Source organism: Solanum dulcamara, chromosome 9, assembly GCF_947179165.1.
Source record: "Solanum dulcamara chromosome 9, daSolDulc1.2, whole genome shotgun sequence".
Lineage (NCBI taxonomy): Eukaryota > Viridiplantae > Streptophyta > Magnoliopsida > Solanales > Solanaceae > Solanum > Solanum dulcamara.
Genome location: NC_077245.1, coordinates 74632381 through 74650585, shown reverse-complemented (window position 1 = coordinate 74650585; position 18205 = coordinate 74632381). Strand labels below are relative to the sequence as shown.

The 18205-nt window shown below is 32.3% G+C and overlaps 2 protein-coding genes across 4 annotated transcripts; both read left to right on the top strand.

Moving 5' to 3' along the window:
- The first annotated feature begins 475 nt into the window (after nucleotides 1–475).
- LOC129902837 (MLO-like protein 2) lies at nucleotides 476–8440 on the top strand. Of its 2 annotated transcripts, XM_055978261.1 has the most exons (15): nucleotides 479–815; nucleotides 1139–1196; nucleotides 1395–1630; nucleotides 1942–2058; nucleotides 2245–2305; nucleotides 2405–2493; nucleotides 3165–3239; nucleotides 3937–4031; nucleotides 4200–4249; nucleotides 4935–4975; nucleotides 5953–6126; nucleotides 6217–6252; nucleotides 6934–7001; nucleotides 7121–7181; nucleotides 7901–8440. In XM_055978261.1, exons 1-15 carry the CDS (start codon nucleotides 693–695, stop codon nucleotides 8372–8374), a joined length of 1758 nt encoding a protein of 585 aa, XP_055834236.1. In that variant the 5' UTR covers nucleotides 479–692; the 3' UTR covers nucleotides 8375–8440. The 2 variants fall into 2 exon arrangements, with proteins under 2 accessions (XP_055834237.1, XP_055834236.1); XM_055978262.1 differs by lacking the exons at nucleotides 2245–2305; nucleotides 2405–2493 and having other exon boundaries at nucleotides 476–815.
- A 4408-nt stretch (nucleotides 8441–12848) lies between these two features.
- LOC129904641 (syntaxin-71-like) lies at nucleotides 12849–16697 on the top strand. 2 transcript variants are annotated; one of them, XR_008770461.1, is made up of 10 exons: nucleotides 12849–13222; nucleotides 13301–13426; nucleotides 14142–14301; nucleotides 14395–14480; nucleotides 14573–14641; nucleotides 14734–14778; nucleotides 14864–14926; nucleotides 15049–15125; nucleotides 16069–16132; nucleotides 16444–16697. XR_008770461.1 is itself a non-coding variant. In XM_055980215.1 (9 exons), the coding sequence occupies exons 1-9, from the start codon at nucleotides 13070–13072 to the stop codon at nucleotides 16079–16081; spliced, it is 792 nt and encodes a 263-aa protein (XP_055836190.1). In that variant the 5' UTR covers nucleotides 12849–13069; the 3' UTR covers nucleotides 16082–16697. The 2 variants fall into 2 exon arrangements, 1 of the variants encoding a protein (XP_055836190.1); XM_055980215.1 differs by having other exon boundaries at nucleotides 16069–16697.
- Nucleotides 16698–18205: the final 1508 nt, after the last annotated feature.

Sequence of the window (18205 nt, the reverse complement as noted above, 5' to 3'; positions counted from 1 at the left end):
AACGTGGATTTGGACGTTGGTTTGAGATCCTCCATTTTTAAATAAAATTTTGGGATTTGAATTATTATAAATGTAAAAAATTATGTTGAGTGTGTCGTCTCTAAAAATAGGTTCTACAATGTGTAAATTTAGATTTAGTCGGGTTCCATTAAGAGTAACCCACATCAGTTTTTTTTTTTTTAAAAAGTTATTAAAATCTCATTGAAGCGCCGCCCTAAAAATAGACCTTGCAATATATAATAGATCCTATAATATACGAATCTAAATTTAATCGAATTAGATTCCGAATGCCCAATGGAAAACCAAGAAAAAAAGTCATTCATCCTTTCCATTCTTTTTTACGCGGCTATAAAGTCAAAGTCATCCATTTTCCCCCAATTCTATATTATTTTTTGTCCCCAATTCTATAATTGGAGTTGTATATAAATCATTCATGTTTTCACTCTGCATACTATCCTAGCTACTCTCTAGCTACTACTCTATATATCTCCTTCTCGTTAATCTAAATTTACGTAGTATAGACTCACCATAAATAATAATATAATACTTTTGTCGATAAATATTCTTCATCTACGAAAATTTGAATTCAAACTCTTTAGTTAATTAAGAGTAAAAAAGTCTAGTCTATTCTAATCATCACCCAATCGATCATTTGAACTAATTAAGGTTCCACGAAAAGGTGAGACGGGAAGATGGCGGGAGGAGGAGGAGGAAGATCGTTGGAGCAAACGCCGACGTGGGCGGTTGCCGTAGTTTGTTTTGTGTTAGTTGCCATATCTATTGTAATAGAGTTCATCATCCATCTTATTGGCAAGGTAAGCCACTAACAATGCAATATTTTGATGAGTTAAAGTTATATGCATATCGATATTTTGTGTAATTTATACACTATTAGTTTATTTAAAGAATATCTACAAGCAAGTTTAATTATGAAATTTATAATCTTGAAATAAATATAATTTACTTGATACAACAAGTAAGAATGTCTTTTTCTTACGCTAACGAGGTAAAAAATATGTTATGATAAGGTAAATTCTTAAATACTTATACAAATTGTGTATATAACTTTGATATATTTCAATAAATTTACAAATATAATTTTATTATTAATTTTATGTTTTTTTCCCCTTGCATGTAGTGGTTGAAGTCTAAACACAAAAGAGCATTATTTGAAGCACTTGAGAAGATAAAAGCAGGTACACTTTTATTATATATCGTTCAGACCTTTCAAATATACTGTCATATTTGTTCTATTTTGATTTGAATATTCTTCAAACTTACATAAATTTTGAAGAATCTAATCGACATATATCGAATATTGAAGAGTTTGAACAACATAAATTTTAATATATGATCGCTAATTTTCTAACTAACTTTTATTTTTTATTTTGAAGAGTTAATGTTGTTGGGATTTATATCCCTATTGCTAACAGTAGGGCAAGATCCAATTTCAAATATTTGTGTATCTGAAAAGATTGCAAGTACGTGGCATCCATGTAGTAAACAAAAAGAAGCTGAAATGAATAAATATAATTCCGATGATGGTCATCGCCGGCGACTTCTTACGGCTTCCCACGGCGGAGTCCGGCGAGTTTTGGCGGCAGCCGGAACTGACAAATGTGCAGACAAGGCATGATATTTTTATTTTTATTTTTCATTTTAAGTATCGCTTTAGATTAAAAAAATTATCTCGAAATCATTATTAATTTAGAAATTCAAAAACTATGAAGATTGTTTTTTCAACTATAGTACTATACCCTTAAGTATTTAACAACAAAAAAGAAAAATTAAATAATTTATTTATAAAATTAATTTCAACACTTAAAAATTATCAATTATTTACAATCATCTAATCAAAACGAGTTCTGAAATTCATTTTTCCATTAGTGAATATATACAAATTAATTTTTATTTCTTTTTTTTTGGACTTACAATTTGCAGGGAAAAGTAGCATTTGTGTCTGCTGATGGTATTCATCAATTGCATATTTTTATTTTTGTGCTGGCTATTTTTCACGTATTCTATTGTATTACAACATTGGCATTGGGAAGAGCTAAGGTATTTCTATCAAATAAATAAATATTTATTTACTTATTTTTCCTTAAGAAAATAGAAAATATCATGGAATTATTCGAAATAGATCAAATTTACAAACTGAATGAAAATTGACTAATATCGAATAATTTAATGATATTTTTCCTTATTTTTTCTTTTTTTAATTCAATTGTGTTTTATTAAGTTCAGATGAGTCGTTGGAAGGGATGGGAAAAGGAAACGAAAACAGCTGAGTACCAATTTAGTCATGGTAAAAATCAATATTTATTATTCATATTAGACGGAAGCTAATTGGAAATTAAAGTCATTATATATAAACTAACATGTTTAAATTTTAATAAATTAACAGATCCAGAGAGATTTCGATTTGCCAGAGACACGTCATTTGGAAGAAGACACCTCAACTTTTGGACTAAAAATACTCTTCTTTTATGGATTGTACGTATATATTTCCTTCGTTTTAAAAAAATGACATACTTTTTTTTTGGCTGTTGAAAAAATATATTTTTTTCTATTTTTTGGCAATACTTTAATTTCAATTTTTCACGTGACATGTTTAAGCCCACAAGATTAAAAGACATTTTGATATACTTGATATAAATTTAATTTAGAGTCATAAGATTGATTTCTTTTTTCTAAACTTCGTACAAGTCAAACTATGTCATTCTTTTTAAATCAAAAAAAGTATTATTCTTCATCTCAATATTTATTGTGTCCCATCTAGAGCCCACAAGTAAAAGTAAAGTATACATAGATGTTACTTTTACCTGATTGAGGTAGAAATATGTTTTTGCTAAATTCTCAGCTCAAGAAAAATATTTTTAAAATACAAGTGACAGAAGAAGTTCATAAGTAAGATAACCAGAACAAAATAAAATAAAATTACACAATAATAATAATAATAATAATTATAATAATACAAAAAAGGATAAGACGATCCAAAACCACGAGAGCAAAGAGAAATCACTCAACTATCTATTATTAATTTTTTTATTCTAATCCTCAAACTTTATGCTCTCCTATTTAAGGTCACATATTCGAGTGATAATTTAATTTTTTTTTTGGTTGAAAAATCAATTTGGACTAACCTTTTGTAATTTAATTTGCAGGTTTGTTTCTTCAGGCAATTTGTAAGATCTGTTCCAAAAGTTGATTACTTGACCCTAAGACATGGTTTTATCACGGTAAATACATAATCAATAATATTGAATGATAATTAATATAAGTGAAAAAAGGAAATTTATATATTGAGAATTTAGTGATAATTAAATAGTAGTAGTATATTAGTTTATTTTCCATCCAAATATAAACGTGAAAAAATAAAATCTAGTGTATTGATCACCTTCTGATCATGTCTTTGAAAAATAGTTAGTCTTCAAATTTCAAATTTTCAAGTATTCTAAAATGTCACTTATGAAATTTAAAATTCTGAAAATATAACAATCAATTTCAGAGGGTTAAAAAAATTGTGATTTTTTCCCCCAACATATAAAAATTTAAAAAGTTGTGTGTTTTGTATAGCCTAGGCGGATGAAGCATGGGCTCAACGAATTCAACTGAACCCGATATTTTCAACTCGCACCATAAATATGTACACATGACGTCAAAATATATTAAAATTTGAATCGATAATCTTAAAATTGAATGGATTGCTTTAAGAACCATATATATAATAATACCCATTGAGAAAAATAGTTCAATCCACAAAATATTCATGTCCACATAGAGTTTGGAAAAGAACCGCACCCCAAGAAGCTGATGTAATGGAGACAACATGCTCTAATATAAATATTAGTAAATACTTTCACGACTTGAACTCGTGAGTCGCGACAAAACTTTATAATTTGTTCTAATTTGTTCTAATTTTTGTGTAATTTGCAGGCACATTTGGCACCTCAAAGTCACGTAAATTTTGATTTCCAGAAATATATAAAGCGGTCATTAGAAGAAGATTTTAAAGTAGTAGTTAGCATAAGGTATTTGTTTTTTGCCTTTACATATCTAATTCTGATTTTCTAATTAATCAATTAATTATTAATTAATTATACTTTAATCCATTTTTTGTACCACATAATTCAAAATCATGTACTGATAATCTTGTGTTATTCTATAATTAAATTCAAATTTTGGGTTTTTTTTTGCAGTCCCCCAATTTGGTTCCTTGCTGTATTATTCCTACTATTCAATACTCATGGTAAATACTTAGGATTTTTAACTTTAAAATAATTAAAATGTATGCTTCTGGTATTTTTATGCCACTAATGTCTAATATATTATATTAAACTATTTTTAGAAGTGCGTCACCTTAGGAACCCCTCTATTTTCTTTTTTATCGCGCCTTTTGCGCGGCAATGAACTGAAAGGGGTGCCGCGCTACATATGGAGTGACAATAAAATTTAATTTAATACATATAGGCATTCAAAATGGTAAAACTAATTAATACTTCGAAAAAATTGTGATTATATATTCACAAGGAAATGAATATAAAATATAGACTTTAAGTAATTGAACGTTATATATGTACTTAATTTAAAATTATAATTTACTGACCAAAAATGTTATTAATAACATTTAAAATAGTGATGTTTTAATTTAGCACTTCATGTAATGTAAAGTTTAGCACTTCATGTAATGTAAAGATAAGTGCATAGATTATTCTTATACCGACATGGTTGATAAGTTCTCCTTCATTTTAATCAGAAGTCTAAAATTTGAAATTAGATATAAAATCGATTTTTGTTAGAGAACGCTTTATTTTTATATTTGAGACTTTATGACGTAATTCAAATTTAATTGAATCCTAATACAAATACTGAATACATTAATTATTCTTATGCAATTGAGTTGACTAATGAATTTTATTGTCATTTGTGGACAGGCTGGTATTCTTATCTGTGGCTACCGTTCATTCCGTTACTTGTAAGTAGTTCCAAATCATTTTGTACACATTTTGCATTTGACTTTTTTGTTTTCATTTCAATTTTTCCATATTTTATACGTCCATCTTTTTCAGTTTCTACATCCTGTATTTTATTTATTCATATGGTTTGGTCAGAGTTTAATTAAATTCTATGCAACGGATAATATAAAAGGTATTTATAATAATCGAATTACTTAAAAGATAATTTAAGATACATTTTTAATATAAAACATTAATCAGTAATTGGTATGAATTGATAACTAATATGCTAATTGATAATTTAGAAATCCGCATAAGTAATACATATATAAGTTATAAGCGAATTTATATATTATTTTATTCAGGATAGAAGGTAGAATAACTAATATATGAATAACTTGTTCTTGCATAACTAATACCTCCATAAAATAATATATAGATTTATCATAACTAATTCATACATTACTAATATGCATGAGGCCCAATTCAAACACCTTTTATCAAAAAAAAGTTATATTGTACTTATAGGGTTAAAAATTATTTTTATTTGTATATTAACATGTTGAATTGTGTTATCTGAATCGTTAGTCTTTTGAAAATAGATTTTTATCTCATGATATAGAAGTAAGGCTCTACATATACTCTATCCCTCCTCAGATCTAACATTGTGGGACTACATTAAGTTATGGTGTTGTTCTTGCATATTTACATGTTAAATGCCCTTAGCTTTTTCATGGAGACAGATGCAGAAGTAGGCTTATAGGTTCATTTAAACTTAATAACTTTTGGCCAAATTCTCTATTTATACATATTAAGAAATATATTAACCATACATAATATTTGACCATAATCTAATTATTAGTTATATTATTAACTTGAGGTTATTGTAAAAATTTATAATATTCAAATGTTGAATCTGCCTTTGCTTCTTCGTGTTTTTAATACTCATTTATATTTAAAATTTTATTAGTGAAAATTTTAACTCCGTGACTCGCAGGTGATATTATTAGTAGGTACTAAACTACAAGTGATTATAACAAAAATGGGATTAAGAATTCAAGAAAGGGGAGAAGTAGTGAAAGGTGATCCTGTGGTTCAACCTGGGGATGACCTATTTTGGTTCAATCGACCTCGTCTCCTACTTTTTCTTATTAATTTTGTCCTTTTTCAGGTACTTTTTTCTTGTTAAAAAAAAACTCATTTTTAATTTTAAATAAACTTTTTATCTTATTAATTTTATATTTCTTGTGATTTATTGCAGAATGCTTTTCAATTGGCTTTCTTTGCTTGGACTTGGGTAAGACGCACCAACTTTAGTAGTAAATAACTTAATTCGATAATTGAAAAAATAGTTATTGTCATGGAGTTTCGAATTTCACCGATAAAAATATCTTGGAGTCTACTTGTAATAATAATAATGATAATATTATATTCAGTGTAATTCTATAAGTGGGGTTTGGGGAGGAGAGAATATATGCTAACCTTATCTTTATAAGGTAGAGAGACTGTTTTCCAAAAATGCAGTCCGATCGGTGTATTAAATTTGCTATGCGCTGAGTTATTCTGAGAAAGGTCGGACCACAGGGGTATATTATACACACATTATCATGTATTTTTGTTAGAGCTGATTGTTTTCATAACTTGAACGCGTAGCCTTTTGGCCACATGACAAAAACCTTTACGTAGCAATCAGGGGCGGAGCCACCTATTTCGACAAAAAATTATACTATTTATACATGATAAAAATATTTTTGTTATGTATATAGTAGATGTCAAACCCCCCTTGCCAAGTTCGTGTGTCTACTTCTTCAAATTGTGAACCCCTAAATCAAAATATTCCTCCACCACTGAAAGCAATAATTCGAAATCTATGACAGTGACTATTTGTCAATTAAAAAGCCTGAAAAGTGGTTATTTGTGAATTGTATCTCGTAAATAATTCTAACTTTGTTTGGTTTGTCTTGTAATAAAAAAACAGTATGAATTTGGGCTGAAATCTTGTTTCCATGACCATACTGAGGATATCGTCATTAGAATGACAATGGGGTTAGTATTAATTATCTTTTAATTCCTTAATTGCAAGGCAATTTGGATTTCTTGTTAAACTTTTTTAATTTTATCCAGATTACTTTAATATGAAAATGTTGATTTAATTTTTGGTGCAGGGTTCTTATTCAGATTCTTTGCAGCTATGTCACTCTACCGTTATACGCCCTTGTGACACAGGTAAATTAAGTTATATACATCAACATTTAAAAAAAACGTCTTATCCACTATAAGGTTACCTTTTAAGATGCCACTCATTTTATTTTTAAGATTACTAATCTCACATTTCAAGATTCAAGTCGCAGAAATAATTTTATTGCAACAAAATAACGATAACGAATATTAAGATCACCTGGATATTAAATGGGCGTTTGGATACAAGAATTTTGAATTTTGCAAAAAAGTGGGTACGTAATATTTGTTTTCAAATTGAAAATAGTATTTGGAAATTGAGTTTATGTTTGAATGTGAATATAAATTGGAGTTGTTTTTTGAATTTCCGTGACTGATTTGAAGTGAAAATTTGTGAAAATAGCGTTTTGGAGTTCTTTTAATACTGAAAAATCATAATAATTCTATGTCCAAACAATTTTTCGATTATTTCTTCAAAAAATGAAAACTATTCATGGCCGGCAAATCTCGGGCACTAAACTTCTCTCCTTCACTGGAAGATCTTTTTTCACCTTCGTTGAAATGAAATACCCAAAAGGTTTAACTTATATGTAATAACAGTATAATCCGTTATTATCTGTCTTATCTTACACGTTATCAATTTCACTTATTACATAAATTACATAAATTTTTAAATGATGTGATATTGTAAAAATTCTTTTATACCATTGGCATTAATATATAGAAATTAAACTCATACTTCAAAATGCTGCACAATTTTTAAACAGATGGGATCAACAATGAAACCAACAATCTTCAATGAAAGAGTAGCAACAGCATTGAGGAAATGGCACCATAGTGCCAAGAAGCACATCAAAGAGATCAACAAGAATCACTCAAATCCAACAACTCCATTGTCAAGTAGGCCAGCAACGCCCTCTAACGGCATGTCACCCGTCCATCTCCTGCGCGGGATCCGGACGAGTGACATGGACGTGAGTCCACGAAGATCAAGTTATAATGTGGACCACTGGGATATTGAGGGCTCGCCATCTCCAAACCGATTCTATCAGGGTGGTACTGGAGATGGCTCGTCCTCGCCATCCTACATGCATCAAATGCAAATTACTCATGACTTACGTCATGACTTGGAAGGTCACGAGCCTAGTTCTCCACAAATGGCGGCTCGTGACCAACATGAGAGAAACATTATTGCCCGTCCAAGGGACTTTTCTTTCGATAAAAGAACGACTAGTGTATAAATTTTAAGATTTCATGTCATGAGTGGCAAAGTCACTTTTATATTATATGTTGAATTTCTTTGATTATTTTCTACGTTTATTTTTTTATATTTTTAATCACTTTAATAAAAAATTGTTGCTCCACCGGTCATTGATTTTGTACAAAAAATTTACATAATAGAATTGATAAAAGATATACACAACATGAGGTAATCAAATGACTTCTCGAGTGGAAGTAGGAAAAAACAAGATCCACAAGTAACATTTTACATTAATTGTCTCTTTCCATCCAATACAACTCATCTTCACACCCACCCCGTAGCCCATCCCCACCACTCCATTCCCTAAACACTTATTATTTTTTCGAAAGTATTTTTCATTCTTACCATACACACCCATAATGAAGTAGATATAGAAGAAGTCTTGCCCAAAATTATCAAAGATTATGATGGAGTGATAAATATTTTTTTATTCTTAATCAAAGATCTCAAATTCAAGCTCTGAATATGTAATTACCTTTAATAATAGTAAGCGCTTTATACCTCTTCGAGTGAAACTTCTCCAACACGAATCGAATTAATCAAACGCCACGATTAAAAAAAACGTCTCTTCCCAATAAAAAAAATGTTGTAGGATTTGTTGCAGATATGGGTTTTCCAGTATCAAACGACAAACTTCGGGAACCGCAAGTGACATATATATAAAATGCAGCCCATAACACAATAATTTTGTGCAACTTTTATAATGGCTGCCCTCCCACCCCCTCTCCTACCCTCTATCCGTACCTCGACTATAGATAAGATATTTTAGAGACGGATTCAAAAATTAAAATATATAATTCTTTTGTAAATTTGTATTGGTATTCTAATTTCTATCTTGGAGTACTTGATCTTCTCATACGATTTTGAATAATTTTTATTTAATAATTTAATTTTTGAAGTTATAATTCTTTAGTAAATTTGTATTGGTATTCTAATTTTTCTCTTGGAGTACTTGATCTTCTTATACGATCTTGAATAATTTTTATTTAATAATTTAATTTTTGAAGTTGTTGATGTTGGATCTTCTTACGATAAAGTTCCACGAGAGTTACTGTGGAGATGTCTAGAGGCTAAAGATGTATCGGTGGCATACATTAGGGTGATCAAGGACATGCATGAGGTTGCCAAAACTAGGGTAAGGACAGTAGGAGGGGACTCAGAGAACTTTTCAGTTGTGATAGAGTTGCATCAAGGATCAACTCTCAGTCCGTTTTTATTTGCCTTGGTGATGATGGATTAACACGACAAATTCAAGGTGAGGTGCCATGATGTATGCTTTTCGCGGACGACATAGTCCTGATCGATGAGACTCGTAGTGGAGTTAATGCTAAGATGGAGATTGGAGACATACCCTGGAGTCTAAAGGGTTTAAGCTGAGTAGGACCAAGACAGTACTTAGAGTGCAAGTTTAGTGAGACACCTCAGGAAGCTGGCGCGGAAGTTAGGCTTGGAGACCAGGCCATCCAAAAGAAAAATAGTTTTAAGTACCTTGGCTCTATCATGCAAGGAAGCGGGGAGATTGACGAGGATGTCACACACCGTATTGGGGCAGGGTGGATGAAATGGAGGCTCTCTTCTAGTGTGCTATGTGATAAGAGGGTGCCACCACAACTTAAGGGCAAGTTCTACAAAGTGGTGGTTAGATCGGCCATGTTATATGGGGCGGAGTGTTGGCCAGTTAAGGTCTCCCACGTTCAAATGATGAAAGTTGCCGAGATGAGAATATTGAGATGGATGTGTGGGCATACCAAGAGCGACATAATTAGGAACGAGGCTATTCGGGACAAGGTAGGAGTGGCCTCGGTGGAAGACAAGATGTGAGAAATGCGACTGAGATGGTTTGGGCATGTGAAGAGGAGGGACTCAGATGCCCCAATGCGGAGGTATGAGAAGTTGGACGTGGATGGTTTCAGAAGAGGTAGGGGTAGGCCGAAAAAATATTGGGGAGAGGTGATTAGACAGGACATGGCGCAGCTGCAGCTGATCGAGGACATGACCTTAGATAGGAGGGTGTGGAGGACCCACATTAGGGTAGAGGGTTAGTACATAGTCATGGTAGTCTATCGTATTAGTAGACGCTTTAGCATACTATTATCTTATTACATTTTTTACTTCCCGTACTTTCCGTACTTTGATTATTCTATTTTATTTGTAGCATCTCCGTTCTGTGCCTTATCTTATAGCTTTAAACTTATTGACCACTTCATTTTTTAGCCTTATCTAACGTCTTTTTTATGCTTTATTGAGCCGAGGGTTTTCCGGAAATAGCCGTCCTATCTTGGTATGAGTAAGATCTGCGTACATTTACCCTCCCCAGACCCCACATTGTGGGATCAAACTGGGTTGTTGTTGTTGTTGTTGTTGATGATGTTAGATCTCCATATTATATGTTCACACCACAAATGCATGCCCAGTCCTAATTGCAGAGGTAGAGTTAGAATTTTGAGTTCATAGATTATGAATTCTAAAAAACATAACTACTTTGCCGCGTGTTTTTGATAATTCATTTATACATATTAAGTAGATCTTTGTTTGAACCAACAGTAGCAGAAGTTTCAAGAGTTTCATATCGCCTATGAATATCAGACTTGATCACCTTATATAATTTTAAACGATCCTCACCTCAAAAACTACAAAGTTTTGGCCGGTCACTAGTCCCAAAACTTCTCACCCTTTGATTTATTATATTGCCCCTTGTTTTAATTGTCTTCTCATCCACCAATTTAATTTATCTACACTCCACATTTCTCACAAAACACAAGACATATTTTAACACTACTTATAAGAGAGATATGGAGAATTACTTTCAAGGGATAGTAGGAAAATTGGGAAGACAATGCTACGCAGTGTTCTGTTTGTGTGTGCTTCTTATTTCAGTAGCCATTGCTCATTATTCCAGTTTTTCTGATCAAGAAATCCAATCACCAACGCGCGTCCAAGAATGCACCGGGAGGCATGTTCAGGCCCCACTGCTAAAGACGAATTTAGGATTTCATATACTAACTTTTTGTGTATGGATACATTATCGAACCTGTGACCTCCAAATAGGTCATGTGACATCAACTTTATCAATTACATGAATAGTTAGTGTCTTTCATGAAATCTCTCTATGTTGTTATAATTTTTACTTTTATTGTGTGTGTAACAAAAATGTTTGGATTAATTTTCAACAACCCTGTTATATTGGTCTTGTTTAATTTTGGCATGTACTATTGAATACTATTTTTTTTTTGTTTTCTTTGATGGTGAATCTATAATTTTAATTTAATAATTTGCAAGATAATTTTTTTTGATCTCTTCTTCGGACCCTGCACATAGCAGGAGCTTAAGTGCATTGACTGCCCTTTTTTTTTAATTTGCAAGATAACACATCTGGTTTTCTTCAAGATGGATGTATTATACATATTATAATTGTGCAAGTCTTATCCTTTTTGAATTTCTGCAATTAGATGTCGTTATATTTTTTTAAAAAAGATTTTTTTGAGAATTGAAACTAGTTCGTTTTTATTCAGAATGTCTTATTCATGAGTAGAATATTTTTTTATTAAAGACAACTTCAAATTCAAAACTCAAATTTAAAATTTTTAATTAAGAATAATTAAAAAAATATTTATCACCCACCATTGCTCACGGTAATAGTGACTAATGGTATGCTAGTGAATATATATCACACATTGAAATAATTTTATTTTTTTGTAATTAAAGTATGACATATACATACTTGTGGTTTACACATTAGATTTGCACTCCATCAGCAAAGTCACTAGCCATCATATATGTACACTTTCAATGCATATTTTGGAAAAGTTTCTATGCGACTTTACAAGTGTTTATTACATGGATATGTTAATTACATAAAATATGTCTTCTTTTTAAGTTGTACACATCAATATCAATTGAAATATACAAGAAATTTTATGTTTTATTGAGGTTAATACTTATAATTAAAAAAGATAATATATTTTATGATTAATTTATTTGGGTAATGCATGAACACAAGGAAAAATTGAAAATTTTAAGTCAGATTGTCTAATAGGAACTCACCATATGTTCATATGCTCAATTAGAGTATACCATAATTCAAGCGTTCAAATGAAATTTACTAATAAACTTAAAAGACTATTGATGTATTTTGCCTAAATCTAGTAAGGATCAGAGACATAGTTTATGAATTTTTGATTTGTGTCTTTCAAATATGTTTATGTAATGTTCGAGTCTCTTTGGGTATGGAGTCAACTTTGTTAGAGAACGTTTTAATCCAAACATAGAATTCTCTTACAAAAATTTAAATTTAGTCATGATCCAATATAGACAACGAATATCGAGTGTGAAACAAAAAAAAATTGAAAGTTAAGGGGTAGAAGTGAATTAAACAAAAGAATTCCCCGTCCCCCCTCCCCAGCCCCTTGTTGTGATTAAGCTCCTTTTATAACTGAAACACCGGATTAGTACTAATTAATTACTCCCGCTAAATTCACTCTTCTCTCCCGCAAAAGCCGATATCGCCGGTGAACCTTTGCTTTCCCGGTAAACCGGAGAGAGAAAGAGAAAGTGAAACAATGAGACAAATAGAGGAAGAAGTAAATCTACGTTTCTCTCTCCTCCCGCCCTCCATCATTTTCTACTTCTCCGAAATTTTCCATCACCGGGAAAAAAAAGTTAACCGGAACCGAAGATGAGCGTCATCGACATTATCTTCAGAGTCGACTCGATATGTAAGAAGTACGAAAAGTACGATGTCGAGAAGCATTCTGCTAATGATTCCACCAACGATGCCTTCGCTCGCCTTTATTCGTCCTTCGAATCTCAAATTGACTCTACTTCCCAGGTAATTTATCGTTCCGATTTCAAAATTGAATCGGATTTTTCATATTTTTTTTTTGAATTTTGTTGTTCGATTTTGCAGAAAGCAGAGATGGCTGCTATGGAAACGAACAGAGCTAAAGCGGTAGCTATGAAGGCGGAGGTACGACGAACGAAGGCGCATTTAATGGATGAAATCAAAAAATTGCAAAAGCTTGCTCGGAAAAAGGTAATATTTGTTTAAATTTAGGGTATTTTATGCTTAAATGTATGTATATAACTGGAATAACTTTTTTTTTCCGTATGTTTTTCGAGAATTCTGCTGATGATAGCCTCCAAGTAGTAAATTTCCATTTGAATTTGCTCATTTTGCTTGTTGTTTTTGGTTTTCTACGTGATGTTACCTGCATTGGGACCAATTCAAGGGAAGCGCTCCCTATTAAGATTTTTTTCCATATTGAGGGCTCGAACCATAGAACCCTAGTTAAAGATGAAAAGATCTTATCCATCTCACCACAATCTTTGATAGTGTGTCAAGGCGAGCTCTGAGTATACTTTGAAGGAAATATATATTTGATATGATCTTGAACCACTTTTTGTGTTTAATAATGTCGAAATTGGTTGATAGGTTTTCCTGTTGTAAAGGTTTATGTTGAGCATAATGGTTGCCCAGGATTGGAGTTTGTTAAAAAGAAAGTTGTTTCCAACATTCCCGAGTATCATGTTACTCAGACTCTCCAAAAATGTCACCGCAACCATGTTGGATCCTCTGAGCACCAGTCAACATTTTCTTTAGAGTTCGAGCAACATAGATATTAGTTATAATGAACGTTTAACTGCAGAATTTCATTACCCAAGGTGCTAGTTTTGATAACTGGACTTTAGCTCGAGGTATGAAATTTTTTACATTTGGAAAATGTTAGTTATAACTAGATTACAAACAGGTTAAAGGACTATCCCAAGAGGAACTGGAGACTCGTGGTGATTTGGTACTTATGCTATCAGAGAGAATTCAGGCAATACCTGATGGAAGTGCAGATGCATCCAAAAATACAGGAGGTCGCGGGACTTCATCATTCAACAAAAATATAAAATTCGACTCAGGTAATATATAATCAATGCATAATCAACTTTTTTCTTTTAGCCTTCGATACAATTGGCTCCTGGATTTCTCATGATGTCAAAAATGCATATTAGAGGGACAGTTCGACGATGGTTTCTATGAGCAAACTGAAGAGGGCACTCATTTTAGATCAGAGTACGAGATGCGGAAAATGAAACAGGCCTGTAACTTCCCAATTCTTGTTCTTTTAATTCCTTTTTCTCTGTTAGTTTTACATGGAATTATCACATAACCGAATGTTTAATTCTACAGGATGAAGGATTAGATGTTATTTCAGAAGGTCTGGACACACTGAAGAATTTGGCTTGTGATATGAATGAGGTTGCCCCATGCCTGACTTGCCTCCTAAATATCATTCTGTTCTCAGGAATAAAACTGTTTCTTGACCATCATTTTGTTCCACGTTGTTTCAGGAATTGGATAGGCAAGTTCCTTTGATTGACGAAATTGATACAAAGGTTAGAATGATTTCTTAAATCTCCATTTATTGGATTACTGTAACAAACAACGTTCATAATTCACCTTACTTCGGTTGTCTTACAGGTCGATAAGGCAACCACTGACATCAAAAACAATAATGTCAGACTCAAGGATAACATTAACAAGGTATACTAAAGTTATATTATAATTCCTCCTCTCCTGTAGGTTCACAAAGCAGATTACTTTTTCTTTGTTTCGACTCAATTTTCTTATGAGGTCTATTTACTGTTGTCATTTTTTTTCTCCAGATAAGGTCCAGCAAAAACTTCTTTATCGATATAATACTTATCTGTATCCTTCTGGGAATTATGGCCTATCTTTACAAGTGAGTATCTATCTTGACAGGTCACTTTACATTGTTTCTTCTTATTCAGCTTTGTGATTACTTCCTTGATGATAATTATGCTTAGAAGTTAAGAACAGACGCAACATCATGACTATTCGCATAATAGTCTGACTAACCTAGGGGAATCTGAATTTCACTACTTGCACTATAGAAAGACTGAAAAAGTATTTGGGAGAGGTGATTAGATAGGACATGACACAATTTTAGCTTACCGAGGATAGGACCTTAGATAGGAGGGTGTGGAGGACACAAATTAAAGTAGATGGTTAGTAGGTAGCAGTGTGTTGCCTTTTTGCCCATTTATATTAGTAGTCGTAGTGTTGCTCATTAGTTTCTTGTCCTTCAATTCCTGTTACTATCTGTTGAATCCTTGTACCTCGATTATTTAATTGTTTTGTTACTGTCTAGACTGCTTTTAACTGTTTTTTCCTTTGAGCCGAGAGGTCTATCGGAAACAACCTCTTTACCTCTGAGGTAGGAGTAAGGTCTGCGTATAGTCTACCCTCCCCAGACACCACTTTGTGGGACTACATGGGGTATATTGTTGCTGTACACTATAGAAAGAAACAGTGGAAAAACAAACAAGGAAAAAGAAACTAAATCAAGTATTTTCTGGGTTTTTTTTCACTCGGTACAATCTTTGGTTGATGTCAAGTAGTTGCGTTAGTTGATGACTGCCTGGAAGAAAAATGAGGAAACCAGAGATTTTGTTTTTGACTCAGTGTTCAAACTGGCTAAGCCATTAGATTGATTCTGTTTAAAAATGTACCAACTAGGCCTGCGTATCTATGAACTTGAGCAAATTAAGTAACATTTTATCAACTTTTCTGCTACTCTCCTGGGGCAGTGATGTCAAAATAGAGGAACTAAGCAATAGATGTCACATCTAGCACTTCTAAACAATTTATCTTTATTGGTGCAGTGTACTGAAGTAAAGTACAAGGAGCTCGAACTTCATTTGATCCTGATTGATCTCCCGCGGTCAGGTGTAAGATTCATCTATACTCCCCACACTTGCTAATTCTATACTCTACTAGACTCTGGAAATCCTAGAATTCACAGTTAAGTTTGTATATTTTGGCTACTTCACCTTGTTATTGTCTTCTTAATATAAGAGAGTCTATTTATAGAAGCCTCTAATTAGTGACTGTTTTCTATATTCTTACACCCCTCTCCTCAATATCACATGAACTAAGAAGCTTGTGTAGAAATGAATCAATTTTATCTAGCAGTCAATTGTTTTTACCATAAACTTAAAGTAAGAAAGAAAATTGAACAGAATCCAATCCATTCACAGAGAGTGTTTGTTTTCTGGTGGGAGGGAGAGGGGGAGCATAACAGCAGGGCTGGAGGCACAGTTTTAGCTACGGATTCGGGGGGAAACTAGCTAGTAGTTTTGGCTTAAATTCTATATTTGTGGTAAAAAATTCATTTGATATGTATAAATAATCTATTCACAGGACCGGTATGCAAAAATGATTATGATTTAGAATGCATAAATTAAACATTCTGGATCCGCTTCTATTTATCAGAAATTTGTATTTGTTTTCATTTGTTCCTTATTAATATGCATGCATACATTTATCGCACTGTTAATTGTAGGTAGTGGCGTGTTGTCTTGCTTTTTGAGGCTTAGGCTTTTTGGTGTTTGTTGTTATATTAGTTATATTATTATAGTTCTTGCTTTTGATGTATATACATTTTTTTATATAATAAAAAAAACTCCTAATAAATAGATGAATGTCCAAACTAGTAGGTATCTTTGATAGCCACTCCGTGAGCTATCAGCCGGGGCCCGGGAGCCTGCTCCTCGGCGTTATGTTACGTTTAGTTAAGCTCTTATAAATAAAATTCATTCGTCTTTCGTGCCCGATGTGCAACAAGTATTGAGGTTTGACCTTCCGATTATAACTTTTCTTGCGTGTGATTAAAAACTTGTACATTCCTAGTTTTTATTTGTTTATGTGGTTTTGGCGTGATACAAAGTTTAATAAGGTAAACGAAATTTTTGAATTTAGTGGTTTAAATTAAAAATATGTGGAATGTATTGAAATGTTTTTTAATCTTGTGATATTTTGAATCTTATGGTCTCAAACTAAAGGTATGTAGAATGTAACAAAATGTCCTTTCATCTTGTGGTTTTAGATGTCAAGTAGAAAGTTAGAATTAAAGAGTTACTAAAAAAAGAAAATAGGGTATGGAGGACACGTATTAGGCGATAGAAGATTAGTACATAGTAGAACATTGTTTTGCTTTTTGAAGGTTTAAGCTTGTTGGTGTGTGGCGTTGTACTATTCATATTTTGTAGTTCTTGCTTTTGACATATATCATCATCTATTTTTGATTGTCTTTCAATTTTCGCACTATTTTGTTGTTCATATTCCTTTTCTTGTAGGCTTTGCATTGCTTTCCTAGTTAGATACAATGCTTCTCCACTTTTTACTTCTTCTTTGTACTTGGATTTGCTTTACTTGAGTCGAAGGGTCTTTCGAAAACATGTCTACCTCCACGCGATAGTAATAAGCTCTGCGTATATTCTATCTTCCTCAACTGACTTATAAGATTTCAAACTAGTGGATATCTTTGACAAACACTCCACGAGCTATCGGTCTGGAACCTGCTCTGTTTAGCAGGGTCAGGATAGGTGGTTACCCAGGAGGCTGTGCAATAACACCAGCGTATAGAACTACTTATGTGTTAATGGCTAAACATGATTTGTCTAATCGCTTTAATGCTTCACTCGGGTACAAGCTTCACTCTAATGAGCTCGATGTTATGTATTGTTTAGATAAGTTTTTATAAATAAGATTTATTGGACTTTCATGCCCATGTGGGACAAGTGTTCCGAGTTGAGCTTCCAATTACAACTGTTTTTGCGAGTGATAAACAATTTGTACTTTCCTTGTTTTAATTTATTTACTTGATTTTGGCGAGATACAAAGATTAATAAAGTAAACAAGAATTTTGCATTTAGTAGTTTAAATAAAAAATATGTGGAATGTATTAAAATATTTTTTAACTTCATGATCTTAAATATGACACGTGAAAAATTAAAATTA

Bases quoted from the DNA above. Each gene is read 5' to 3' on its own strand.
- LOC129902837 (XM_055978261.1), top strand. From the start codon at position 693: ATGGCGGGAGGAGGAGGAGGAAGATCGTTGGAGCAAACGCCGACGTGG. The intron at 4,976-5,952 runs GTAAGTAGTTCC...CGTGACTCGCAG, and splicing joins TACCGTTCATTCCGTTACTT to GTGATATTATTAGTAGGTAC. The intron at 7,182-7,900 runs GTAAATTAAGTT...ATTTTTAAACAG, and splicing joins TATACGCCCTTGTGACACAG to ATGGGATCAACAATGAAACC.
- LOC129904641 (XM_055980215.1), top strand. From the start codon at position 13,070: ATGAGCGTCATCGACATTATCTTCAGAGTCGACTCGATATGTAAGAAG. The intron at 14,642-14,733 runs GTTGCCCCATGC...ACGTTGTTTCAG, and splicing joins TGGCTTGTGATATGAATGAG to GAATTGGATAGGCAAGTTCC. The intron at 14,779-14,863 runs GTTAGAATGATT...GTTGTCTTACAG, and splicing joins TTGACGAAATTGATACAAAG to GTCGATAAGGCAACCACTGA.